The sequence below is a fragment of the Solea senegalensis genome, linkage group LG4 (assembly GCF_019176455.1).
Source record: "Solea senegalensis isolate Sse05_10M linkage group LG4, IFAPA_SoseM_1, whole genome shotgun sequence".
In the NCBI taxonomy this organism is placed as follows: domain Eukaryota; kingdom Metazoa; phylum Chordata; class Actinopteri; order Pleuronectiformes; family Soleidae; genus Solea; species Solea senegalensis.
The window spans coordinates 1695698-1722887 of NC_058024.1; the positions used below are offsets into that span (position 1 = coordinate 1695698).

The 27190-nt window shown below is 43.4% G+C and overlaps 3 protein-coding genes across 3 annotated transcripts; all 3 read left to right on the forward strand.

Moving 5' to 3' along the window:
* Nucleotides 1-2302: 2302 nt before the first annotated feature.
* Nucleotides 2303-6995, forward strand: LOC122767751 (complement C1q subcomponent subunit C-like). The gene is made up of 7 exons (XM_044023215.1): nucleotides 2303-2685; nucleotides 3000-3112; nucleotides 3194-3256; nucleotides 3825-3978; nucleotides 4456-4596; nucleotides 6350-6476; nucleotides 6839-6995. Exons 1-7 carry the CDS (start codon nucleotides 2318-2320, stop codon nucleotides 6971-6973), a joined length of 1101 nt encoding a protein of 366 aa, XP_043879150.1. The 5' UTR covers nucleotides 2303-2317; the 3' UTR covers nucleotides 6974-6995.
* A 2403-nt stretch (nucleotides 6996-9398) lies between these two features.
* LOC122767721 (complement C1q subcomponent subunit B-like) lies at nucleotides 9399-13053 on the forward strand. The gene is made up of 5 exons (XM_044023175.1): nucleotides 9399-9677; nucleotides 10100-10268; nucleotides 10927-11158; nucleotides 11761-11878; nucleotides 12690-13053. Exons 1-5 carry the CDS (start codon nucleotides 9675-9677, stop codon nucleotides 12897-12899), a joined length of 732 nt encoding a protein of 243 aa, XP_043879110.1. The 5' UTR covers nucleotides 9399-9674; the 3' UTR covers nucleotides 12900-13053.
* A 6101-nt stretch (nucleotides 13054-19154) lies between these two features.
* oser1 (oxidative stress responsive serine-rich 1) lies at nucleotides 19155-23297 on the forward strand. The gene is made up of 4 exons (XM_044024983.1): nucleotides 19155-19521; nucleotides 21587-21696; nucleotides 21886-22002; nucleotides 22091-23297. Exons 2-4 carry the CDS (start codon nucleotides 21620-21622, stop codon nucleotides 22968-22970), a joined length of 1074 nt encoding a protein of 357 aa, XP_043880918.1. The 5' UTR covers nucleotides 19155-19521; nucleotides 21587-21619; the 3' UTR covers nucleotides 22971-23297.
* The last annotated feature ends 3893 nt before the right edge of the window (nucleotides 23298-27190 follow it).

Sequence of the window (27190 nt, forward strand, 5' to 3'; positions counted from 1 at the left end):
AACCTCCTTGATCCCCCCACCCCCCTCCTCCTTCCTCCCTTCTACCAATTCACTTTGTCAACTACTTCACAAAAAAGGTAGATGACATTCGCTCTTCTTTCTCAACCCCACCTCCTGATCTCACCACTCTACCAACCACACACTCAGCTCCTTCTCTATCCTCTTTCTCTCAGGATCAAGTTCTTTCCCTAATAACCTCTGCCCGCCCCACCTCCTGCCCCCTTGACCCTATCCCCTCTCACCTTCTTCAGTCAATTGCTTCTGATCTTCTTCCTTTCCTCACCCACCTCATTAACACATCTCTATCATCTGGTTGCTTTCCGGACTCTCTTAAAGAGGCCAGAGTGACCCCCCTCCTTAAAATGACCCGTCTGAAGTAAATAACTACAGACCTGTCTCTCTTCTTCCCTTTCTCTCCAAAACTCTGGAGCGTGCTATCTTTAATCAACTCTCCTCCTACCTTCACCAGAACAACCTTCTTGATCCTCTTCAGTCTGGTTTTAAAGCAGGTCACTCAACCGAAACTGCACTTCTTGCTGTCACTGAGCAACTCCACACTGCCAGGGCTGCCTCTCTCTCCTCTGTGCTCATCCTCTTGGACCTTTCTGCAGCGTTAACCACCAGATCCTTACTTCCTCCCTTCAAGAACTAGGTGTCTCAGGCTCTGCACTTACCCTACTCTCTTCCTATCTTCAAAACCGAAAATACAGAGTAACCTGGAGAGGATCTGTGTCGGAACCCTGTTCTCTAGCTACTGGGGTCCCTCAGGGTTCTGTCTTGGGCCCTCTCCTCTTCTCTCTATACACCAACTCTCTTGGTTCTGTTATTCTCTCTCATGGTTTTTCCTATCACAGCTACACCGATGACACCCAACTCATTCTCTCTCTTCCCAGCTCCGACACACATGTAGCAGAACGGATCTCCGCTTGTCTGACCGACATCTCTCAGTGGATGTCTGACCATCACCTGAAACTCAATCTCGACAAGACTGAGTTTCTTTTTCTCCCAGGAAAGGGCTCTCCCACCACAGACCTGACCATCACCCTCGACAACTCTGTGGTAACTCCTTCTCATACCGCAAGGAACCTGGGTGTGACACTTGACGACCATCTCTCCCTCACTGCCAACATTGCTGCAACAGCTAGATCTTGCAGATACATGTTGCACAACATCAGAAGGATACAGCCCCTTCTAAACCAGAAGGCAGCACAGGTTCTGGTCCAGGCTCTTGTCATCTCACGCTTGGATTACTGCAACTCCCTCCTGGCTGGTCTTCCTGCATGCGCCATACGACCTCTGCAACTCATCCAGAATGCAGCAGCTCGACTGGTCTTCAACTTACCAAAATTCTCCCACACTACGCCGCTCCTCCGCTCCCTTCACTGGCTTCCTCTAGCTGCTCGCATCCGCTTCAAGACTCTAGTGCTTGCGTTCCATGCTACAAATGGAATTGTACATCGCACTTATGACTAGCACTTCATAGTTTGTTCTACTTGAAGCTCTTACTTACTTCTAGCTCTTATTTGTACCCAAATGTTTAAATGCACTTTTGAAAGTCGCTTTGGATGAACGTGTCTGCTAAATGACATGTAATGTAATGTAATGTAATGTAATGACTGGGTCTTTCAACAACGCTGCAGTTCACAAAGGACTTCATCCAGAGAAATAACATCACTCTTTTGAACCATCCTGCGTGTTCCCCTGATCTAAATCCAACAGAGAACATTTGGGGTTGGATGTCAAGGGAATGGACACCAGTTCCAGGCGGTGGATGTCCTGAAGCCATTTTCACCACTTGGAGCAACATTCCTCTAGCCTCCTGGAAACACTAGCATCAAGGATGCTGAAACAATTTTTTGAGGTGATTAAAAGTCCTTTTTTGAAAATGTTATTTCTATTTTAGGATTTTTTTGAGATGATTGATCAGCTGATGAACAGCCTCTTTCACTTTAATGGTTATTTGCAATTTTGCTTACTCAAAGTATTTTTTGTCTCACTCCCATTTCTTCTTTTTGCATTTTGAAGCACGACTTAGAACCAACAGTGCAAAATGTCAATTCTTGCAATTTGTCAACTGGTCTTGATCAGGAGTGTATAAACCACATGTGAGACGAGTCCAGATCCATCACATGGCCTTGGTTGTGTCTGATTCCTGATCTATGTTCATATGATTTGTTTTGATTTGTTGTTTTATATTAAAGTACAAACATATTCACCATTAACTAGCTGCTTACTAACATGCATGTAAGTAGCATACTAACCCTTTATTAGTAATTATTAAGCACTTATTAATGCCTTATTCCAACTCTATTATGACATGAATGAAGGTTCATTCAGGGTGTGGAAGTATCGGACAGATGGAAAAAAGGGAACTCTGCAGATTACAGTTAACTGTGAGAAAGTGCTGAGTCGTCGTTCCTCTCGGCTGCTGCAGGACTCGCGGCTTCACTTTGTTTTTCACTCTCGTCTCAGAGTCTGTCCTCTCAGAGTCTGTCCTCTCAGAGTCTGTCGTCTCAGAACCTGTCCTCTCAGAGTCTGTCGTCTCAGAACCTGTCGTCTCAGAACCTGTCCTCTCAGAGCCTGTTCTCTCAGAGCCTGTCCTCTCAGAGTTTGTCCTTTCAGAGTCTGTCCTCTCAGAGCCTGTCCTCTCAGAGTTTGTCCTCCCAGAGTCTGTCCTCTCAGCAGGTGAGTTGCACACTTTTGTTATTGAAACATCACAGTGTTTATGTAATATCTGCTAAACTTAGATGAATCATGTCTTTGAAATCATTATTATTTATTTATTCATTATTTTATCTAACCCTGAATTTATTCTCAACAAAACAGTGTTTTTACAGCAAAACTCTGTGTGTTTTCATTTTGTTGTATTTTATTTATATTATAGAGTAATGTGTAAGGAACACACACACACACACACACACACACACGTGTCATCCCTCAGTCATTTCCTAGCGTCCTTGTCTCCTAACATCTTTTCCTTCCTCTCCTCTCCTCACCAGGTCCGTCATGCTCCATCACTTTCTTCTCCCAGTGTTGGTGCTGATCTCATATGCTGTGCAGCTGCTGGTTGCTATGGAGACCTGCCCAGCCACCGGGGTGCCGGGCATACCAGGTACATGCCGTGTGTTTGACTGCGTGTACCCAGCATGCACCTGGTTACCTGTCTTGTTGATGTGTGTTTGGTCGTCCTCAGGTATGCCCGGACTGCCCGGCAGAGATGGTCGTGACGGTCTGAAAGGACAGAAAGGCGAACGAGGTACATTTAAAAGTACAGCTGCACGTTTGTTTCAGGTCCTCACACACGCACGGCGCCCCCTGCTGCTCAACACCAGCCTGACAGCAGATTTCAGCCACTCACTCTGCCACACCAAAGTCCACAGAGAAAATCAGTGATTTTAACATCACACACACAGAAGTTGTTGATCCACTGCTGCCTCCATCACTAAGTTCAAATGTCTTATTTTGTAAAATTCGGCATTTGAAATTTTCTGTTCAGATTAACCTCAGTGACACAAAGTGACCACACGAGGCAGCAGAGGAGCAGCAGCTAAAATGACTGATTTTCTCTGTGGACTTTGGTGTGAGTGGGTGGTGAGTGGTTTACAAAAGTCTGTCTCACAGTGAGATAAAGACGTGAATGATAACGACCTGAACTGAAGTTGAAATCATTTTTCTCACCACTTTATCCCAGTTTGTTGCAAACACATTGGGATAAACAATACCCACTGCGCTTCCCGACAAAACAAACAAAATTCCCTCTGATAGTGAAAGTATCAGCGATTTCTCCTCAAACACAGCAGGTCAGTGTGTTACTGCCTCTACAGGAGCAGAGCGGAACTTCAACCACGGCCCACTGCAGGGGGAGAAGGGGGAGCCGGGGCTGATGGGATTTCCAGGGAAACGAGGTGAGAGCGGCGAGCCGGGGGCACCTGGGGAACCAGGACTTGAAGGCCCTCCCGGAGAACCCGGAGACCTTGAGTACGTCGTTCATTTAACACCAATTCACTGTGATTTTTCAAGTTTTTAAAGCTTTAATAGTTTTTTTAATTAAAAACAAAGCAAAAAAAAACACAATCACTGTCAAAACAACAATTCACACACGAAATGATGACAAACAGTAAAATTTAAAATAGTTCGAGGTATTATTTTACTTTCCTCAGTTATTTAACTTTTTTCTTTTTTTTCGTTATTATGAGTCGATCTTTGCATCATAAAAAAAATCCTTAATAAAAAATTCTTTATTAAAAATCCTTAGTAAAAAATTCTTTAATAAAAAAATTTCTTACTAAAAAATTCCTTAATAAAATAAGCAAAAGGAAAATAATAATAAAATATAAAAAATAAAATAATAAAAATAAAGGAACTGTAACTGCGAGGTGTCGCAATATCACAAACATTGGCAGATAAACAAATAGTTCACCGTTTGGAAACTCAGTCTTGTTTCTGTGGCTGCAGTACCCTGGGGGGCCAGCAGAGGGCGGCGTTCAGTGTGGCCAGAGCAACCGTGGAAAACCCGAGCAGATCCGGCCCCATTCGCTTCACGACCGTCATCACCAACATCGACAACGACTACGACGTCGAGACGGGATGCTTCAGGTGAGAAGGGCGGGGGGGCGTGGCCACTGTGGTCAAGCCGAGGCTGCGTCCACGAGAAGATGTTTTCATTCAAATGATCTTTTTCTTTTTGTTGTTGTTTTACTTCAGCACTAATCTAGGCCTCGCGCCTACAACTGTGTGTGTCATGTGACCTCTGGGGTTCACTGGGCATGTGCGTGCACCTGCAAACAGGAAGTGGATTCTCCTCCATAGAAGGAGAAAAAGACAGAAGACAGAGACAGACGCAGCGTCTCGTACGTCGCGATGTAGCAACACCACCGGACCTTGTGGGGGCAGTAGAGAGTCAGTCGTCCAGTCACTGCTGAAAACACAAAGTGACTGAACCCTCTCAAATATCGCGACACCGGCGGGGGGGCTGTCACATGACCAGTTCGCTTCATGCCGTCGAGATCACTGTTCTGAAACCGTGGAAACGCACGATGCTTCCGGCCGCCGTCCTCATCTCGCTGCACTCACTTGTCCGACCGCCCACAGTCGCGCCAAACTAAACGCTAAAATCCGCTTTTAGAAAGTGCTGCTTGTGAACAGGATGTGACGGAATGTTCATATTTTTGACCGTAATCTTACCGACATGGAACGTTCAGACGGGACGAACGTCCCTGAGACGCAACGGCAGCGCTTGACGCACACAGGACTAACGTAGCATCATAGCATCGTCGCTTCTCGCTCTGCAGAGGACAAACCTGTCGCCTCTGCAGAGAAGAAACCTGTCGCCTCTCGATGCAGAGGACAAATCTGTCGCTTCTCGCCAGCAGAGAAGAAAACTGTCGCCTCTTGTCTGTAGAGGACAAACCTGTCGCTCTCTCCGCAGAGGACAAACCTGACGCTCTCCTCGCCTGCAGAGAAGAAACCTGTCGCCTTCTGCAGAGAAGAAACCTGTCGCTCTCTCGATAAGAGGACAAATCTGTCTCTCTCTCGTCAGCAGAGAAGAAAACTGTCGCCTCTTGTCTGTAGAGTGACAAACCTGTCGCCTTCCTCATCTGCAGAGGACAAACCTGACGCCTCGTCTGCAGAGAAGAAACCTGTCGCCTCCTGCAGAGACAAACCTGACGCCTCGCCTGCAGAGGACAAACCGCCTTCGCCCAGGACAACCTTTCTCGCTCACAGAGGACAAACCTGTCGCTCTTTTGTCTGTAGAGGACAAACCTGTCGCTTCCTCTCATCTGCAGAGGACAAACTGACGCCTCTGCCTGCAGAGGAAACCCGCCTTGCCTACAGAGGACAAACCTGTCGCTCTCTCGTCTGCAGAGGACAAACCAGTCGCTCTCTTGTCTGCAGAGGACAAACCTGTCGCTCTCTCGTCTGCAGAGAGTGTCAGGTTTTGTGTTATTATTGTTGTGTTGTCGTCAGGTGTCAGGTTTTTTGTGTTATTATTGTTGTGTTGTTGTCAGGTTTTTGTGTTATTATTGTTGTGTCGTCGTCAGGTTTTTGTGTTACTATTGCTGTGTGTCGCTGTCAGGTTTTTGTGTTATTATTGTTGTGTCGCCATCAGGTGTCGGGGTTTTGTGTTATTGTTGTGTTGTTGCTGTGGTTTTTGTGTTACTATTGTTGTGTCGTTGTCAGGTTTTTGTGTTATTATTGTCGTCAGTCAGGTGTCGGGTTTTTTGTGTTATTATTGTTGTGTTGTTGTCAGGTTTTTGTGTTATTATTGTTGTGTCTTCGTCAGGTTTTTGTGTTATTATTGTTGTGTCGTCATCAGGTTTTTGTGTTATTATTGTTGTGCCGTTGTCAGGTGTCGGGTCTCTGGGACGTACTACTTTGTGTTCCACGCGTCGATAGAAGATCGTCTGTGTGTCGTGATGAAGCTGAACGGAACTGAGCTCGCGATGTTCTGCGATCATCGCCGTGACAACAGACAGGTGCGTCCGTCCTGCTGCTGAGAAGCAGACGCATATTATATTCATGTTAATTATGTGAATAATGGTGTGTCTCTGCAGTCTGTGTCACAGTGTAATTATCATTAAACGTTTGTAAAGCACTCACTCTCCCACACACACACACACACGTGCAATTTGGCAAATCCAGCATTAGAAATTGTTCCTTCGCATTAACGACAGTGACACAGAGTGACCACACGAGGCAGCAGAGGACCAGCAGCTCCTGTGTGTGTGTGGGAGAGTGAGTGCTTTACAAACTTCAGTTTCCTGTTGTTATTAAGGGTCTAAGTGTTGTGTGATACGACCACACTGTAAGAAAAACCTGAACGTGACCTCATGTGCAGGTGACCTCCGGCGGCCTGGCGGTCTACGTGTCCCAAAATCAGCAGGTTTGGTTGGAGATCAAAGACTACAGAGGGATGACGGGGAAACCGAGCGGTAACAGCGTCTTCTCCGGCTTCCTGCTGCGCCACCACTGATCCACAGGGCAGGAAACAAACAAATAAACAAATAAACAAATAAACAAATAAACAAACAAACAAACAACAAAGTTGTCTTTTTCACTGTCCAGCAAGAAAAAATAACGGACATATTTTATCCTTCTGGTGTTTAGTAACTGGTCGTGAGGACCTGGATTGTGGTTCTGGTTTCAGGTGTCGCCTGAGAACAAAGACCGGCCTGATCAGTTGAGCCCTGAGCAAACATCTCGACGGCTCTGCTATTCCCTTTATTTTGAAAAATGGGGTTTTTGTGTTATAGTGTGGGAAAACAGGAAACTGAGGAATTTATTTTGAAAATGCAGGATCATGTTTGAGCGTGGGAAAACACATACTTTTTTTTTAATTGATTTTTATTGTGAAAACTTTGGGATCGTGCATGGAGAAACTGAGACTTTTATTTTGACAGGACAACCAAGAACCTGGGGCTTCAATTTTGAAATCTGCAGTGCCGTGTTTCAGTGTATAATAAATGACACTGAGACATTTATTTTGAAAATATGCAGAGCCATGTTTTGGTCAGTCAGTCAGTCAGTCATCATCTAACCGCTTTATCCTCCACCAGAGGGTCGCGGGGGTGCTGTGCCAATCTCAGCTACATCGGGCGATAGGCGGGGTACACCCTGGACAGTTCGCCAGTCCATCGCAGGGCCACACACAACTAGAGACAAACAACCATTCACTCTCACACTCACTCCTATGGTCAATTTAGAGTGTCCAATTCACCTAATCCCCACATTGCATGTTTTTTGACTGTGGGAGGAAGCCGGAGAACCCGGAGAGAACCCACGCACACACGGGGAGAACATGCAAACTCCATGCAGAAAGGCCCTTGTTCCAACCGGGGCTCGAACCCGGGTCTTCTCGCTGCAAGGCGAGAGTGCTAACCACTACACCACCGTGTGGACCCCCATGTTTTGGTATGTCAATTTAATTTATTTTGAAAATGGGATTTTAGTTTAGCACTGGAAAACACGAGATGCATTCACTGACCCATCACTTCTGTCAGGTTCATGGTGATGAATTTAGAGGAGCAACAACAAGGTGCATTCAGGGACCATCGTAAAGTCGAGTTCGAGTTCTGCTGGGTCGACAGTGTGTGAAATAAATGTGTTATTACAGCCGAGTCACACACACACACACACACACACACACACACAGTGGTGCATTTTTAAACCACTAAACGTTGGTTTACGGACAAAAATTGGCACACAAATCCGACCTGGTGAACGATTTGATCAAATAATTAAGTAGAGTAAAAATGGAGCTTTAGTGAAAGGGAAACTTTGGATCAAAAACCTCTGCGTTGTCTTTCAGTTGCTGTTTCGACTAGACCTGAAAATAAAAAGTCAGTTTCCAGGAGAGGAGACACAAATTATAATATAGTTGCCATAGTAACAAGAGTTTCTGTCGTTGCCATCACATAAACGTGACCTTTACTAAACTATCATGTTGGATTTTACATGATTAAAATAAGATTTTATGACCATAACGTCACAGTTTTCAAAATAAAAGCCTCAGTTCCTGCCCGTCCTCGTTAAAACACAACCCTAAACCTTTCAAAATAAGTTAGCTGGTTACTCTGATATGAACTCCTTAATTCTACACTCTGACACTGTCACCAAGTACTACAACCACTGATCACCGTGATTATGACACGTTCACCTCGTGGAAGCATCGTGCGCTCTTGTCTGAAAGCGGATCAGAAAGCGACAAACTGGCGTCTTTCACATAATTATCTTTATATTTTTATAAAAATCTACTTAAATCAGCTGTTGGAGAAAAGACAGCGTGGAGGAAATGAGAGCCAGCCTGAAACTCGCTTCGTCTTCACGACCTCAACAAACAAGAAGTTCAGAGGAAAAACAGAACAAAATGTTCTTTTATAGGAATTTTTAATCAGATCATATTTTCAGATTTTCTAGACTTCTTCAAAAATAGTTTCACTTCCACTGACGAGGGATTTGCTTCATCAGCAGGAAAATGCTTCTTCTGAAAACTGCAGTGTTTTCAAATGACACGAGATGCATTCAGCGGTTCAGGTTCAGTGGGATTCATTTAGAGGAGCAACTTCAAGGTGCATTCAGGGACCTTCGTAAATTCAATGATTTCTGGGTTGAGTTTAGAGGTTAAGCTGCAAGATGCGTTCAGGGACCTTCGTAAATTCAATGACTTCTGGGTTGAGTTTAGAGGTTAAGCTGCAAGATGCGTTCAGGGATGTTGTTGTTGCATGTTTGTTGACCAGGGTCTGACCTTGGAGAAGAATCCATTAAAGACATTTAAAGCAGATAAGCGTATTTAAAGTTCTATGTTTTCATTGTTTGATTTAACATGAACGTCTCACACACACACGGATCTTGTGACATAAACACAGATGTTTTGTGTGTTTTTGTGATAAAACAGCGAGTTTCTCTCTCTCTTTCTCTCACTTCCCTTTTCTGTCGCCTGAGACTGAGAAACGTGGCTGCAGACGCTGTGAAGGAGAACAGCTGTTCACCTCCGCTCTTCATCCGCTCTTCATCCACTCTTCATCCGCTCTTCATCCACTTTTCATCAGCTCTTCATCCGCTCTTCATCAGCTCTTCATCCACTCTTCATCAGCTCTTCATCAGCTCTTCATCCGCTCTTCATCAGCTCTTCTCTCCACCGCAGCAGCAGCAGAGCGACTGTGTTCCACCTGCTAATGGTGAGACACACACACACACACACACACACTGATTTGTGGTAAATTCATTTGCTAATTTGTAAATCTGTGCGACACATGAATGGAATTTAAAAATTTAAAATAAAAAGACATAAATCAACATTGTTTATTTATTATTGATTATTTGGATGTTTTGCAAATTTCAGGTGAGTTAAATTACGTTTTGTATATTGTTTTTTATTTAAATATGCATTTATTGTTATTATTATTATTGTCATCATTGTTGTTGTTATTGTTATTATTATTATTGGCATTGTTATTATTATTATATTATTATGTGAGCTTTTAACATGGGAGTGATCGGCAGCTTTGAGCAGAACTTTCTGTGCTTTTAGGTGATTTTATGAAAAAAATGTGTGCATGTGTTTGTATGTGTGTGTGTGTGTGTGTGTGTGTGTGCGCAGGCCTCCTGGTGGCAGAGCTGCAGTATTGCAGTGTTACTGCTCACAGTTCTGGTGAACCCGGTCTGGACTCAGACCTCCTGCAGCAGCAGAACTGCAGGGATCCCCGGGATACCGGGAACTCATGGGTCCAACGGCAAAGAAGGACCCAAGGGAGAGAAGGGAGACCCAGGTGACGTCACACTGAAAGCATCTCATATGTTTGGACTTTGTTATTTTACTTGTGTGTTTTCAGTGAGTTCAGTGAATTTTAAATCTTAACACACTGCTTTATTTAAGTCATAATTTAAACAATTAAAACATTTTTTTTTTTTTAATTAAAGGCTTAAGTTCAGGGTTTTTCTTTTAAAATTGTGACTGAGGAACTGACCCAGAGTCAGTGCTGAGTGAAAAACTGATTTTACCCATTTTATAACACACAACATTACAAAGACCATGTCAGTTTAAGTCGACAATATCTACGTCACATGACCACGTCTCTACCTCACTGTGAGGCTGAAGTCTGTAAACCCCTCACTCTCCCACACACACACACACACAGACACACACTCACTCTCCCACACCAAAGTCCACAGAGAAAACCAGTGACCTGAACCGTTTCCGTATTCTCGTATTTTCTGCGTGTTTTCTAATAAAGATGATTCCATTGTTATGTTAAAAAAGCTTTTGACAAAATAAACCATTGGCTGTTGCTTGTGGCGTCCCCCAGATGTTAGTGTTGGGGCCCTAGAGTTTTAATAGGAGATAGCAATTTTATGTTCGATGTTTTTAAGACTAAAATATCAAGACATGTCCTTATGTTTAGTTTTTCTTTGTTTTGGTATCATCAGGAGAGTCACCAAAGTCTGCGAGCGGCCACAAGGGGGAGCCAGGTCTGCAGGGCCCACCAGGCCGGCCTGGGATAAGGGGGGATGTGGGTCTGCCGGGGCTCCGAGGACCTCCAGGCGAGCCGGGGGAGAAGGGACAATCGTCCACCTCTCTGGCCCAAGAGAAACCTTTCTTCTCCCGGAGTCTTCTGTCATCAGAGATTCCACAGATCGACACAGACATCGGCTTCAGTGGGTCAGTGAGTGTTTGAAGTCACAGAGTTCACAGAGTTTAGCAACTTAACAAAAGGTCTACGAATTCTACGTCACATGATCACGTCTTTATCTCACTGTGAGACACAACTTTGTAAAGCGCTCACTCTCCCACACCAAAGCCCATAGAGAAAATCAGTGATTTTAGCTGCGGGGACACAGCAGCTGCTGGTCCTCTGCTGCCTCGTGTGGTCACTTTGTATCACTGAGGTCAATCTGAACAAAGGATTTCAAACACTGACGAGACAAAATCAGACATTTGAACTTAGTGATGGAGGCAGCAGTGGATCAACGACTCCTGTGTGTGTGTGATGTTAAAATCACTGATTTTCTCTATGGGGTTTGGTGTGGGAGAGTGAGTGGTTTACAGACAGTGAGATAAAGACGTGAACATGTTTCTTATTGTATTCACGACATGGTCATTTCACTCGTGACTTACTCAAAGTCAAGTTGTGAGAATGCTGTTGCTCGGCAACAACAACAGCAGCAGCAGCAGCAGCAGTGGCAGGAAACCATCCATCAGAACATGACGTGGAGGAACAGAGAGGAATAATTCTATGATTGTGAAGTGTCATTGTCCCACAGGCAGATTCTCCCTGACCTGGATCCTCAGTTTCACGGACTCTCGCTGACACAAGGAATGTTCACGTGTCTCATCAAAGGCGTCTATTTCTTCAGTTACCACATTTTAGCCAAGAGCAGAGTGAGTTCACGTCTTTTACACATTTACAGGGGTAGAATTTTTGAAATGGAGGTGTAGGAGGTTCTTACATAGAGGTGAATATGCTCCGTGTCAGGCTGGTGCAAATGTCTGGGACGTACTGAACAAATATGTTTAATTAGGACGTGTCAGAATGGTCAGTTATGAGCTCTGTGTGACCTTTTCTTAACAATGTGTGTGTTTGTACGTCGCTGACTAAATACGGCGACCGCTGGTCCCAGTCTGATGTGAAGTGGTGCGAACACACGTTTGCTGACTTTATCCGGCACATTAGCTTCATATATAAAATCCTCTGTAAAACACTGTGCTCCACTGTGCAGCCACCAACAGCACATTTGTCCCTCCGCGTTGACATAATACCGCTCTTCCTCCCTCGCCTGCACTCTCGCAGGGACAAGGTGGAGCTAAGGTGGAGCTTGCGAAGTAAACTTACTGGTGGGGCGGTAACATTCGCGGTGAAATGCGCATGCTGCCGTCATAAGCGGAGGGAATTCAACATCGCATGTTTTATCGCCTATACTTACACTAAGGGGGACCACGAAAACATGACTGAGTATTCTTTTTCCACACTTTGGCGACTGGTAGGGCCTCCAGAGTCCCAAATATATATATATAATATAAGTATTAAAATGGTTGAAAAGTTGATTTTGCATAATATGTCCCCTTTAAAGGAAAACAAACAGCAGAGCTTAATAGAATGGATTAAGTACGAGGACTGGTTGCCTCGCCGTGTCCTTGTGTGAACTGTGCCAGTGTTCTTCCTGCTGCTAACTGTACTCACGTCATCGTCCAGGTGTGTCTGAATCTGATGAGGGGCACCGAGCTTCACGTGGCGCAGTGCGACATGTCGGACGGTTTTCTGATCACGTCGGGCTCGGCGGTCCTGGAGCTGGAGGCGGGAGACACGGTCTCGCTGCAGGCGACCCGGTTTAACAGCATCGTGACACGCCTCCGCCACACTGGCCACACCTTCACTGGCTTCCTGATCTTCAGCACGGCCTGAAGTCTCGGCTCCTCCTCCACTGGGGTTTTTCGTACACCAGCAGAAAGGATTGACGCTGACTCAGTGGGGGCGTGTTGCTTGTTCAATCCACAGACTATAAATAAAGCAGGATGTAGTCTCTCGTTTGCAATAAAGAAATAACTCATGTTTTGAAGTCAGTGTTTGAACGTTGACAGAAGTCACACTGGCGTCTTGTCACATGTGCTGTTCTTTACTGTGTATTTGCCTCTGAATATGAACATGAACACACAAACATGACCTCACATCACCTCACATCACCTGAGTTCCCACTGAGAGCTGAAAACACCAAGAAACGCCCATGAATCCTTTTACCAGTGGATTCTAGCGCTCGAAATAAACCCGGACATCCATCGCAACTTCACAGTCGCGATGCAGCCACGCCCTCGCAATCGGTTCAGTAAACGTGACGGGCAGTTACTAAACATGTGGGTTCTCCAGGAAGAACAACACAACAGATATACAACACACTACAGATACACAACACACGACAGATACACAACACACGACAGATACACAACACACGACAGATACACAACATACTACAGATACACAACACAAGACAGATACACAACAGATACACAACACAAGACAGATACACAACACACAACACACTACAGATACACAACACAAGACAGATACACAACACATGCAGACTGCAGATACACAACACAAGACAGATACACAACATACTACAGATATACAACACACTACAGATACACAACACAAGACAGATACCCAACATACTACAGATACACAACACGACAGATACACAACCACGACAGATACACAACACACAACAGATACACAACACACTACAGATACACAACACAAGACAGATACACAACACACAACAGATACACAGCACAAGACAGATACACAACACACTACAGATACACAGCACAAGACAGATACACAGCACAAGACAGATACACAACACGACAGATACACAACACAAGACAGATACACAACACAATACAGATACACAACACACTACAGATACACAACACAAGACAGATACACAACATACTACAGATACACAACACGACAGATACACAACATACTACAGATACACAACATACTACAGATACACAACACAAGACAGATACACAACACAACACAGATACACAACACACTACAGATACACAACACAAGACAGATACACAACATACTACAGATACACAACACACGACAGATACACAACACAAGACAGATACACAACACACGACAGATACACAACACAAGGCAAATACACATATGTTACAGAGAGTTTTTGATGAAGTATTATAAATGTCTTGAAAAGGAGAAATCTTTATTGTTCCACATACATAACTGTATCTTTGTTGTGCAATGTTGAAGGTTGGCCAGCAGGTGTCGCCATGTTTCATTGTATCAAATGCTGAAAAACACTGAACTGTTTCAACAAGTGTCACAAATAATAAGCAACACAGAAACTCTTCACATCCTTATTTTGACCGATGAGGATTTCTTTAGCTCCACATTTACCTCTCTGTGGTTTTACAGTCAAGTTCTCCAGCGTCTCACAGTCCAAAATTATGCAGAGGTTAATTGCTGACTAAAATGTGACATCATCAGAGAGCATTGTCACTGTAGATCAGTTAAAAAGACTTAAAAATCCTACTTATTATTCCGAAATCTACATATAATCCCTAATCCCACTGACTGGTGTGTCGAAACTGAATCAAACACAAGAATCAAAGCCAACAACGTCCAACTGTAGATCAAAGTTCAAAAGACTTCACATCTGCGACATTTAGCAAAGCAAATGTGTTAAACAGAGGAGTCTGGTGTATTTAGAGACAGCGCTGCTGAAAGCCGGCGGTCGTGATTGCGTTTGTGTTGTGTCATGGCAGTGCTGTGACTCTGCCCTCGTCGAGGAGGAGCTATGAAGTCGTGGAAAACCACACCAAACCATGTACAGTCGAGCTGAGGTGAGGCATGCCGGGACTGTGGACGGACTGGTTAGTGTAGCGTTGTAATTCCAGAAGATGGCAGTCATGCAAACTGATGCGGGTCTCACATGGCTGCAGGCGGTGCACTCCATAGGAGGACATGGACTTGGACTCTTCAAAGAGACATTTGTGTCAATCATAATGTTCCCACTGCAGGTGTCCGGGTTGTCCTCCTCCTCCTCCTCCTGTCTTTTCTTTCGGTGTCAACATGCGGGCTTCTGGGAATCGCGTCATTTCTGCAACACAAGCAACAGATGCAGTCTGCACAGAAATGATCCTGTGGTGAGAAACAGACGAGTCAGGCAATGTGAAAGTTTACGCAACATCCAGTATGAACGCTCTGGCTCCACTGCTGTCACGTCCTCACAGTGTCTGAGAGCAGCTACCGTCTCTTCAGTCTGGATCTGGACTGTGTCTTTAGTCTGGATCTGGACTGACTCTTCAGTCTGTACATCAACTGTCTCTTCAGTCTGGACCTGAAATGTCTCTTCAGTCTGGACCTGAAGTGTCTCTTCAGTCTGGATCTGGACTGTGTCTTCAGTCTGGACCTGAACCTTCTCTTCAATCTGGACTTGACGTGTCTCTTCACTCTGGACCTGAAGTGTCTCTTCAGTCTGGACCTGAACTCTCTCTTCACTCTGGACCTGAAGTGTCTCTTCAGTCTGGACCTGAACTCTCTCTTCACTCTGGACCTGAAGTGTCTCTTCAGTCTGGATCTGGACTGTGTCTTCAGCCTGGACCTGAACTGACTCTTCAGTCTTGACCTGAAGTGTCTCTTCACTCTGGACCTGAACTCTCTCTTCACTCTGGACCTGAAGTGTCTCTTCATTCTGGATCTGGACTGTGTCTTCAGCCTGGACCTGAACTGTGTCTTCAGCCTGGACCTGAACTGACTCTTCAGTCTTGACCTGAAGTGTCTCTTCAGTCTGGACCTGAAGTGTCTCTTCAGTCTTGACCTGAACTGACTCTTCAGTCTGGACCTGAAGTGTCTCTTCAGTCTTGACCTGAACTGACTCTTCAGTCTGGACCTGAACAGTCTCTTCAGTCTGGACCTGAAGTGTCTCCTCAGTCTGGACCTGGACGGTCTCTTCAGTCTGGACCTGGACGGACTCTTCAGCCTGAACCTGAACTGACTCTTCAGTCTGGACCTTAACTGACTCTTCAGTCTGGACCTGAAGTGTCTCTTCAGTCTGGACCTGGACTGACTCTTCAGTCTGGACCTGAACGGTCTCTTCAGTCTGGACCTGGACTGACTCTTCAGTCTGGACCTTAACTGACTCTTCAGTCTGGACCTGAAGTGTCTCTTCAGTCTGGACCTGGACTGACTCTTCAGTCTGGACCTGAACGGTCTCTTCAGTCTGGACCTGGACTGTCTCCTCACAGGGAGGCTGACTGTCTCCTCCTCCGGCCTTGAGCTTGAACAGATGCTGAAGGTAAAACGATCGCTGAGCGCTGTACTCAGATTTCAGATTCTCCATTTCTCTCAGAAGAATCATTTCTGCTAACTTTTGCTTGATCTCTTGTCCTATCTTCTGACAGAGGACTTCCTGCTCGGTCCGCAGGTTTTTGAGCAGAAGCTGATACTGTGACACACTGTCTGTGTGACGGTCCTTCTCTTTTTTAAGTTCTTGTTGAAGGAGGTCAACGTGCTGACTCACTTTGTGGAACACAGCTTCACATCTGCGGTTCTCCTCGTGGCGTGAGGCTCTGGTCCTCTTCAGTTCTTCCCTCTCCACCTCAAGCTCCTTGATCATATTCTGACACCATGCCGCCTGCTCAGTCTTCATGTTGTTCACTGAGAGGCGGCTCCGTGCTGCAGTGTCTTCCATAGCCTTGGTTTGTTCACCAAACTTAACCTGAAGCTCTTCGACCTCCTGCCTCAGAGTGAGGACATCGGCTTCATTCTTTGTCCTGCTCGGTTGTTTCAAAGCTTTGACTCGCTCCAGTTCTTTTTGGAGAATGTATATCTTCTTGCTCTCCACATGAAGGTCATGCGTCATGTCTTTGCGGATCGCTTCCAAGTCAGCGCTCAGCGTTTTTTCCCGGAGTTCATTCGTCAACATTCTGAGGATCCACTGCGTCTCCCTCTGCGCCTCAAGCTCCTCCGCCATCATTCGATTACGTTCAGCCTGCTGCGTCAAAGAGAGGATTCCCAGGATCTCCAACGATCCCCTGCTTTAATGAAAGCTGTCGGTTGTCCTCCTGAGTCTTGATTTGGGTATTTAATGATGTGATTGTTAAGACGTTGTAGCTGAGCAGATGGTGGGATCTTCTGAAAGGCTTTTCTCAACTCTCATCAAGGTCATTTCACAAATGTCCCAATTTCTTCTTCTAATAGTTTTTCTGGCAGGCTGCACACGAGAGGTGTAATGCTGAAGTTCTTTATCTCCTCAGTCTCATCCTCTTTCAGTGCAGTCGAAAGCTTCCAAACATTTGCCTTCACTTTTCTATATATTATCAAAGGACGTTTGCCTATGTTATACATGCTCCACAGACAGTGACACATCAAAGCCACACAGTCTTTCTTCTACTCATATGGAAAATGCTCGGGGAGCCATTTTCGTTTGAGTTGGCCGCTTTGAATTGGGTCGTGTTTGATTGTCTCTAGTTGTCCTCAGTGGCCTGTGGAGGGCAGCATTGCGTTGCTCGGTGTGAAGAAGATCTGTGAGCTGCATTTGAGGAACTTTGAACTGTTCCACATGTCAGTGTACAGCCTGCGGGAAAGGATTGGAGGAAGAAGAAGAGGTGATTTAAGAGACAAAAGAGGGAGGAGCAGACAGAGGATGGCGGAAGGTTGAAGAACGAATGCAGGTGTTTACGCCAAACGCAAATTTCCACTGCAGTTTTGAGCAACATCATCAGCCGGTCGAGCCCAAACGTTTTTGTCCCCGTACAAACAGTCCTCCATTTTGTGCAGAATCTGGCCAATCTAGAGCAAATCTATACGATATGTCACAATAAAAAAAATAAACAAGAAATTGTTTCGGTATTATTTTTACAAAGGGTACAGGAGTCATCGACAGGGTTGATGTTATGTAGGATTTTGAAATGCACTTCTATTTAAAGTACAGTACTTGTCAGCCTCGTATGAAAATACCTTAAAGTGATACTTAAGTACAAAGTACAAGTATGTTACCAGAAAATGACTTTGTTAGAGGTTGAAGTCACTTTTTTTTATAATTTTACTTAGTCCTAAAAGTTTATGACATTTACTGTACTTAATTATCTGATACAAAATGTACATAATGTACACAATTTATTGTGGAAATGTAGTGGAGTAACTGTATACAACAAGTGAAAGTACACAATGATTGAAAGCACACACTTTATTTAGGAAATGTAGTGGAGCTGAAGTTGCCAGGAATACAAATAACAAAGTACCGATATGTGAATTGTGTACTTAAATACAGTAACAAATTGTTTGTACTGTAAAAATCTTGGCGCTGATCTTTCTTTAAAAACACGGGCGTATAATGGTTATTATTATTATTATTATTCAAATATCATATCATATAATAATTATTATTAGTCGTACATTTTTCTACCTGTTAGTTCAGTTCCATCTTCAATCTTTTATATGACTCGGGAGTAATGAGTCATCTCAGTGAGTGATTCGTTAATTTTCATGCAGTACCTTCCTTCGCCACATGGCAGACAGCTGCATAAGCTCAGTCAGCAGAACAGGAAATAGAAATGATTAGTTCAGGACTGACTCAACTGAGTGGTTCGTTCGTTCATTTTCATGCAGTACCTTCCTTCACCACATGATGGCAGGCAGCTGCATAAACTCAACAGGAAAGGAAACAGAAATGATTAGTTCAGGATTCACTCAACTGAGCGAGCGTCCGTCCTCAGGTCACGTGACAGCTACCTAGTCACTGTCGTGCTGTTAAACAACAATGGTAGAGAGGATACAGGATACAAGTCACTTGTCACTTTATTGAGGTGTGTATTTGCTTTCCTAGGGTTTCATATGGTTTGAATTGCATTTTGTTTATTATACTTTGTCAGCTGAAGCAAAACGATGTTGCCTACAGTGTCAAGTGTTTGATTACAACGCCCACAAGAGGAATACAGCGCCACCCGCTGTAAAAATGAACAAAATGAACGAAATGACTCAAAAAAAGATTAGTTCAATTTACTGTCCGAGAGTAAAAGATCCGAGTCAGTAAGAAGAGTCGAACTTCCCATCACTATAACACAGCGAGTCGCTGTGTTATTAACGGCTGTGTGCACGTTGAGTGACGTCAGAAGTGACGTCAGCGACGCAGCGCTGTGTTGCAGAGTCATTGCGACCGTAAACAAGAGACAATTCTAGAGTGAGCGGGGCCTCAACGTCCGCGCAGCGCGTCCCCGCAGATATTGATATTAATAATCCACGAATGCGAGTCTTGTCGTACACGCACAGTGTTTACAAAGGTCTCGACTTGCGGTTTATATATATTTATATTTTTTATTTTGTTTACAGTCGGACAGAGCTAGCTTCTGAAGCTAGCTTCTCGGTACCGTCACCTAGCCTTAGCTGTCGTTAGCCTCCCTGGCTGCCAAACATCCGCGCGCCCGTGGCGGGGGGAGCACCCTTTATGCCCCCGGGTTCGTCTTTCTCTACAGTGGCCAGGACTTCTTGAACCGTGAGTATCACCGTGTGTCGGCGGGTTTGTCGAACCGCTCCACAAGTCCCGATCGCTGCGTCCCGCGGACTGTTAGCACGTTAGCATAGCATAGGCGAAGGTAGCTGCTAGCATTAGCATTAAGCAGGAGGGTGGGAGAGCTTATGAAACGCTGGTGTTTACCAGCAGCCTGTGCTGCTAAAGGGTTCTACTCTGTGATTGTATATTAATGCACTAAAGGGGTCAGTGTGATGGATTATTATTATTATTGTTATTGTTGTTGTTGTTGTCATCGAGTCATTGTCAAATTAGTCGTCATAATTTATAGTGTGTACATTTATTACACCTTGGTTTCTTCCATCACGTCCGTCCCACAGTTGCAATTTATTGTCTCTGTTATTAAACAAAAGCATGAGATCCTCCCAAACAGTGTTGGCATGTCTGAAAACAAGCGACTTATCGCGCTCTTAAAACAAACCACAACAAAACGAAAGGGAATATGAACATTTGCAAATCAATTCCTCTAATCATTATACTTTGTGCGCACACACAAATATTATTCTGAACCCACACATTTATCATTGCTTTTTAAGTTTTTCTTTTAGTTTTTCTTTTAGTTCCAGGACTTCAAACCAATGTCATAAAATACAACCAAACTCAGATTTTCCCTCTTTCACTTTAAATGTCTCTCACCAATAAAGAAAGACGTTAAAACCGACTAAAGACGGGCATTAACAGCGACTGCAGAAGATCCCGCTCCATCCTCCAGCAAATGATCGCCCAAGTTCCCAACCAGAGAAAATAAAAAAATCAACCTACTCTATCTCTGATTGGCTGGTACTTTATCAGCAGCAGGAAACTCTGCTGTCACCTGTGTGTATGTACAAATACGCAAACACATTAGCAACTACCGGTATTTGTAAGAGACTTCACAGAAAAACAAGCCGAACATCGCGTTTAAGAAGCTGATATCATTTAAGTGTGTTTACACACGCGTTAAAAGTCTTAATTTTAGTCAGACTAAGACAGTACTAGTACTACTGGTTAGTTTTGGTTAGGGGTGTACCAGTATTCAAAAGCCGTGGTTCGCTACTTTTTCGGTAAGAAAGAAACATTCAATTGTTTTTTTATTTATTGACAAGTTTAAATGACTAAACAGATTGAACTGTAAACATAACAGTGGCAAAGTGCCCATAATTTCCTGAACAAAGAACGTGTTTTGTCTTATAGATAAGAAAATAAAAGGTAAGATTAAGGTAAGAATGCACCTACTACGGACAAATGTTAAAGGTGAATGTGAAAGTTTTCATATAAATAAAAAGGCATAATAATATCATGTATAAAATAAACATCAATTATAGTGCAGCGTGTAGAATATACTGTGAACACTTCACATTCAGTTAGTCTAACAGTGTCAGCTTGTACTCCGATTCCTTGGTTTTCAAGGCACGTGAAGACATAACGGAGGCGATTTCTCAAAAATCTTAATAAAACTGCTTAAATGTCAAGTTTATAATGTTTGGACATATTTTGATAATAAAAATATTCACGCATGTACCAAAAATACAGTTTGGGACCATTACATGGACCATTACACCAGCCTTAGTCAGACTAACATTCCTGGATCATGTGATTCATAGTCCGATTACTCCTGCACGTATGCACTTAGTCCGACTGCAGCCAGAGTTGGTGTTCAGCACATGCACCAGTATTTCCTCCCCGGTCTTTGACCCAGAAGTAGAAGGAGACGACACTACTAACCAATCATTTATCTACACACTTGATAAGTCCTTTCTAAATGTGATTGATGGGTTGCAGCTGTATTCTTGGCATCACAATGTCTCCGCTTCAGTTTCTCACACATAAAAAGTGCAGTTTGATATGCGACCGTATTTAAATGTCTACAAAAAAAACCGACACAGTTTCTTTTGTAGTTTCACTTAGAACTGATATCAGTCCCGCCCTCCATGTCAGTGTCACAACACATCCTGTTCTCGTTTCAGAGTAAAAGCACTTTTTTAGTGCATAGAAGTATATAAAAGTAAAAAGCGACTCAAACTGTTGCTGTTGTGTGTTTGTGTTGCAGCTGGGTGGCTGGTCAGAGCGTCCTCCTCCCACCATGGAGGCAGGAGGGAAGGACTGCGAGGAGGAGACACTGCAGACGGCGTTTAAGAAGCTCAGGGTGGACGCGGAGAGGTAACTTACTGCACCACACTTCTCTTCATGCTGTTTAGCCGTGTTTCCACCAGGTGGAGCAGTTCAGTTTGGTGCTGTACAGTATCGGCGTGTCCTTGGTCACATATCACCCCCACTACGAAGCAAAAAAACAAAAACCTTTGTGTGTGTGTTGTGTTCCCATGTGAACATGTCTCTGCTTCTTCTCAGTTTACCCGGAGCCGTGAGCGTGTCGGAGGCGTTGGCTCCCAGAGCGGCTCCTCGGCCCGGTTCAGACACCAGCGGAACCAAGACCAAGCTCAGCAGTCCGAAGGACAATTGGCACGGGTGTGTGGAGGCGCCACCGCTGTGTGATGTTCAGTGGGTTTTTTGTTGTTGTTGTTTTTATTTTCTTTTTTTTCTGCTCTACTTTCAGCTGTACGAGGAAATCGTCCAGAGGAGCAGCGAGGACGCAGCGCCGCCGCAGGTCCAAGTCGCCCATCCTTCACCCGCCGAAGTTCACATACTGCAGCACCTCCACAGCCTCCGCTCTCTCGCCCTCTGGTGGCTGCCTGAAGCACCAGCGCCTGGCCACGCCCGAGCCTGCGGAGCCACGCCCTCCGCTCGACACAAGGTCCGCCTCTGCTAAGAAAGAGCTCCCGACTTCAGGCAACGCCGGTCACGTCTCTCCCCTGGTTTTCGGATCTTGTGCTGGTTTTGAGACACTCGTTGGCGCCGCGGTTTCCTCGCCATCCTTGGAGAACCCCGGTGTCGCTCCTGTCGTGGGGGCAGGTGTCCAGTCGGGCAAGGAGGGCGATTTGGAGAAAAGTGCCTGTGGCGGAGCAGCGTCAGGATCACCGAGGCGCGCCGAGGCCGCCGACTTTAGAGCTTTGTCTGAGCTGCACTGCTCTGTAGGTGGCGCCAGCGTGCCGTGCTGTTGCTGCTGCTGCACCCAGAAGAGCAGCCCTGACTCCCAGGAGCGCATCCAGGGCTCCGACCATCAGTGCCAGTGTCAGTCGCATCCTCAGGGCTGGCACGGCGTGGAGGTTTACGCCTTCACAGGTCTCCGTGACGTCATCTCGGAGTGCGAGCAGAGCCTGCCGAGCCACGGCGGCTCCGCCCCCAGAACTCCGAACAGTAACCCTGCCGCCTCGACGACATCGTCGCCGCTCCCGTCGGGCTCGCCACGCTCGTGTTCAGAGCAGGCGCGCGGCTACGTGGACGACATCACAATAGAGGACCTTTCTGGCTACATGGAGTATTATCTGTACATCCCCAAGAAGATGTCGCACATGGCTGAGATGATGTACACTTAGAGACGGGCGCGTCGCCGCGGCTCGGGCAGGAAAGTCAAATTTAAATTATAAAGACGTTAAAAAAGTGATTTTTATGCTGATGTTTCCATGGCCCCGCCCTCGTCTCATCTCACTGATACAAACATGAATCTGTTTTGACGTGACGCCACGTGGATGGATGAATTTCTTGTTTGTTTTTTAAATTTAATTTAACCTTCTGTTGACATGAAGTTGCCAAAGCATCGAGCAAAACGTGTAAAGTCACGCGTGAACATGTTTGTGATGTCGGGATTTAATTTCCTTCAATAAAGACACAAAAAAAATAAATGCTTTTGTTGGAAAACTCAAGTTTTGCATTTTTTCTTTCTTCTAAACGTACGTTTCAGAGACAGACGTTAAAATGTTTTAAGTTAAAAAAAAGGTTTAAAATAAAGGTTAGATTTGCTTTGAGTTCAGATTCAAAATTATTAGTATTACAGAAATCTGCGATTAGGGAAAAAGTCAGAAATCTGAGATTAAGTTTAAAGTTGGGATTCTGAGGGGAAAAAACCCCTCAGAATTCTGTGCTTAATAAACAATAAAAAAGGCTTTTTTTCTTTTTAAAGGAACAGGTGCTTAAATTCTCAGTATATTAATACAATATTGTGTAAAAGGCCAGAAATACAGAGGGTAAATTTAATGTTTACTGCCTGAGGATCTGTGAAGAACAGTGAGTTATAAATATTCTTATTTCTGTATATTTCTGAAAAACTAATGACCAGTAGTGGACACTCAAACTCTCTATCTCTTTAAGTGCTTTTAGTCACATTTACATCCCTTTTATGAAACTGATGTCTGTAAACCACTCACTCTCCCACACCAAAGTCCATAGAGAAAATCAGTGATTTTAACATCACACACACACAGGAGTTGTTGATCCACTGCTGCCTCCATCACTAAGTTCAAATGTGTCATTTTGTCATTTTAAATTCTTTGTTCAGATTGACCTCAGTGACACAAAGTGACCACACGAGGGCGACAGTGAACCAGCAGCTCCTGTGTCCCCGCAGATAAAATCACTGATTTTCTTTATGGGCTTTGGTCTTTATATAAACATCCATTTGGATTCACAGCGTTTATCTTGAACTATCATTATATATTTTTATATACTATTAAATACAATAAATATTTTTACACAAAACACCAAATTTTTCTTTCATTGTGAAACCTTCAGCAGAGTGTCACATGTGATGATGATGATGACGTACGTTTGCGGGAGGCCTGGTCTTCATCCCCCACTGTACTCTGTGATCCTCTGACCTCTTTGCCCAGGGGGTTCAGAGGGAACACTTCACCACATGTTTCCAAACCACAACGTCACGTTTGTACGGAAACTGTCCTGATGCTGTTTATGTACATGTATGTATGTATATGTATATGTATATGTATGTACAGTATATATGACTTTTTTGTCATTTTAGTCATTTTGGACGAGATACTGTAGTATGACTTTTTGTCTCATTTTGGACGACATACTAAAGTATGACTTTTTTGTCACATTTGGGACGACATGCTAACGCCAATCCAGATGACTTTTGTCCTGCCTACCCATATACTAAAGCAGCATGACTTTGTTATTTAGACAACTTATTAAAGCATGACTTTTTGTCTCATATTTTGACTACATACCAAAGTATGACTTTTTGTCTCATATTTTGGACTATTACAATTAAAGTATGACTCTTTTTGTCTCATTTTGGACCATACTAAAGTATGACTTTTCGTCCCCATTTTGACTATTATACTAAAGTATGACTTTTTTCATATTTTGACTATACTAAAGTATGACTTTTGTCCTATTTTGACTATATACTAAAGTATGACTTTTTGTCATTATTTGGGACCTAATATACCAATCTTATGACTTTTTGCCATTTTTGACTTATATACTCAAAGTATGACTTTTTGTCTCATTTGACTCCACATACTAAAGTATGACTTTTTGTCTCATTTTGGGATCTAATATTAGATGACTTTTGTCTCATTTTTGACCTTATATACTAAAGTATGACTTTTTGTCACATTTTGGGGACAACATACTAAAGTATGACTTTTGTCTCATTTTTGATCTACATACTAAAGTATGACTTTTTGTCTCATTTTCTGACCTACATACTAAAGTATGACTTTTTGTCTCATTTTAACACATACTAAAGTATGACTTTTGTCTCATTTTGACTATGGACATACTAAAGTATTTTGTCACATTTTGGATCTACATACTAACGTATGACTTTTTTGTCTCATTTTTGGACGACATACTAAAGTATGACTTTTTTGTCACATTTGGGACGACATACTAACGTATGACTTTTTGTCTCATTTTGGACGATATACTAAAGTATGACTTTTTGTCACATTTTTGACGTCAAACATACTAACGTGATGATTTTGTCTCATTTGGACTATATACTACATGACTTTTGCTACATTTGACATACTAACCAATGACTTTTGTCACATTTTGACTCCACAAACTAAAGTATGACTTTTGTCACATTTTTGGACTTACATACTGTAGAATGACTTTTTTGTCTTATTTTGGACGACATACTAAAGTATGATCTTTTTGTCTCATTTTGGACCTACATACTAAAGTATGACTTTTTGTCACATTTGGGACGACATACTAACGTATGACTTTGTCTCATTTTTGGACAATATACTAAAGTATGATCTTGTCACATTTTACTACATAATGGTGAATATCCTGTCTCTATTTTGGATCTATATACTAGTATGATCTTTATTCCATTTTGACGACATATCTGGGTATATGACTTTTTCTGTCTCATTTTGGATCTATAAACTAAAGTGTGACTTTTTGTCACATTTTGGACGCATACATACTAAAGTATGACTTTTTGTCACATTTGGGACGCACATACCAACGTATGACTTTTGTCTCATTTTGACTCCATATACCAAAGGCATGACTCTTTTTGTCACATTTGGGACAACATACTCAACGTGCATGACTTTTGTCACATTTTGGACTACACAAACCAAAGTATGACTTTGTCTCATTTTGGACTTATATACTAAAAGTATGACTGTCACATTTTTGGGACAAATATACTAAAAATATGACTTTTGTTCTATTTTGACTCCATATACTAAAGTATGACTTTTTGTCTTATTTTACCATTATTATACTAAAGTATGACTTGTCTCATTTTGACCCACATACTAAAGTATGACTTTTTGTCTCATTTTGACTCCATATACAAGTATACTTTTGTCACATTTTGGGACAACATACTAACGCATGACTTTTTGTCAGCATTTGGACGACAACCAAAGTATGACTTTTGTCTCATTTTGACACCCATATACTAAAGTATGACTTTTGTCACATTTGGGACAACATACTAAAGTATGACTTTTTGTCTCTTATTTGGACCACATACTAAAAGTACACTTTTTGTCACATTTTGGACGACAAACTAAAGTATGACTTGTCACATTTTGGACGATATACTAAAGTATGACTTTTTTGTCTCATTTTGGATGACATACTAAAATGTGACTTTCACCCTGCACTATAGTCTTGAGTTTATTTCAGAATCTCATACCAATCTCATACCATGCATCAAAAAACCCAAACTATTCCTATTTTAACATATTTTCTTTCCTCATCAGACTTTTTGAGTTTAAGATTTAATGAAAACAGTCAAAAGTTCTAAGAAAACATGAACAGTAGGAGCTGGTAGCTCCTACATCCAAAGTGAAGAAAGGAGATGAAAAGGCCTACAGACAAACTAAACTATGACTTTTTTTGTCACATCAAAATTCTGAGATTAAGATTAAAGATTAAATGTTTTTGTGGCACTAATACTCTGCCATACTTTTAGGCAGCAAAGGGAAACTCTCAATACCTCGTCTTGTAAACATGAAGCTGGTTTTGTACTGCAGTTTGCCACGAGGGGGCGATCCAGATCCTCCACTGCTGTGGAGATGGTGTGTCGTTATGAAGGCATCGCACACACACACACAGAGGATCATGTTACATTGACTAAGTGCATGAAGTATGTGGGTTTTACCTCCCGATGGGTCTCCTGGGGGGCGGAGCCTCTGGAACCGCCCCCCGACCTGAACTCAGAGGCCAACGCTGGATTTACTGTACCTTCAAACACACATGGAGCTCATTTAACTCCACACACACACACACACACACACACACACACACACACAGAATCACA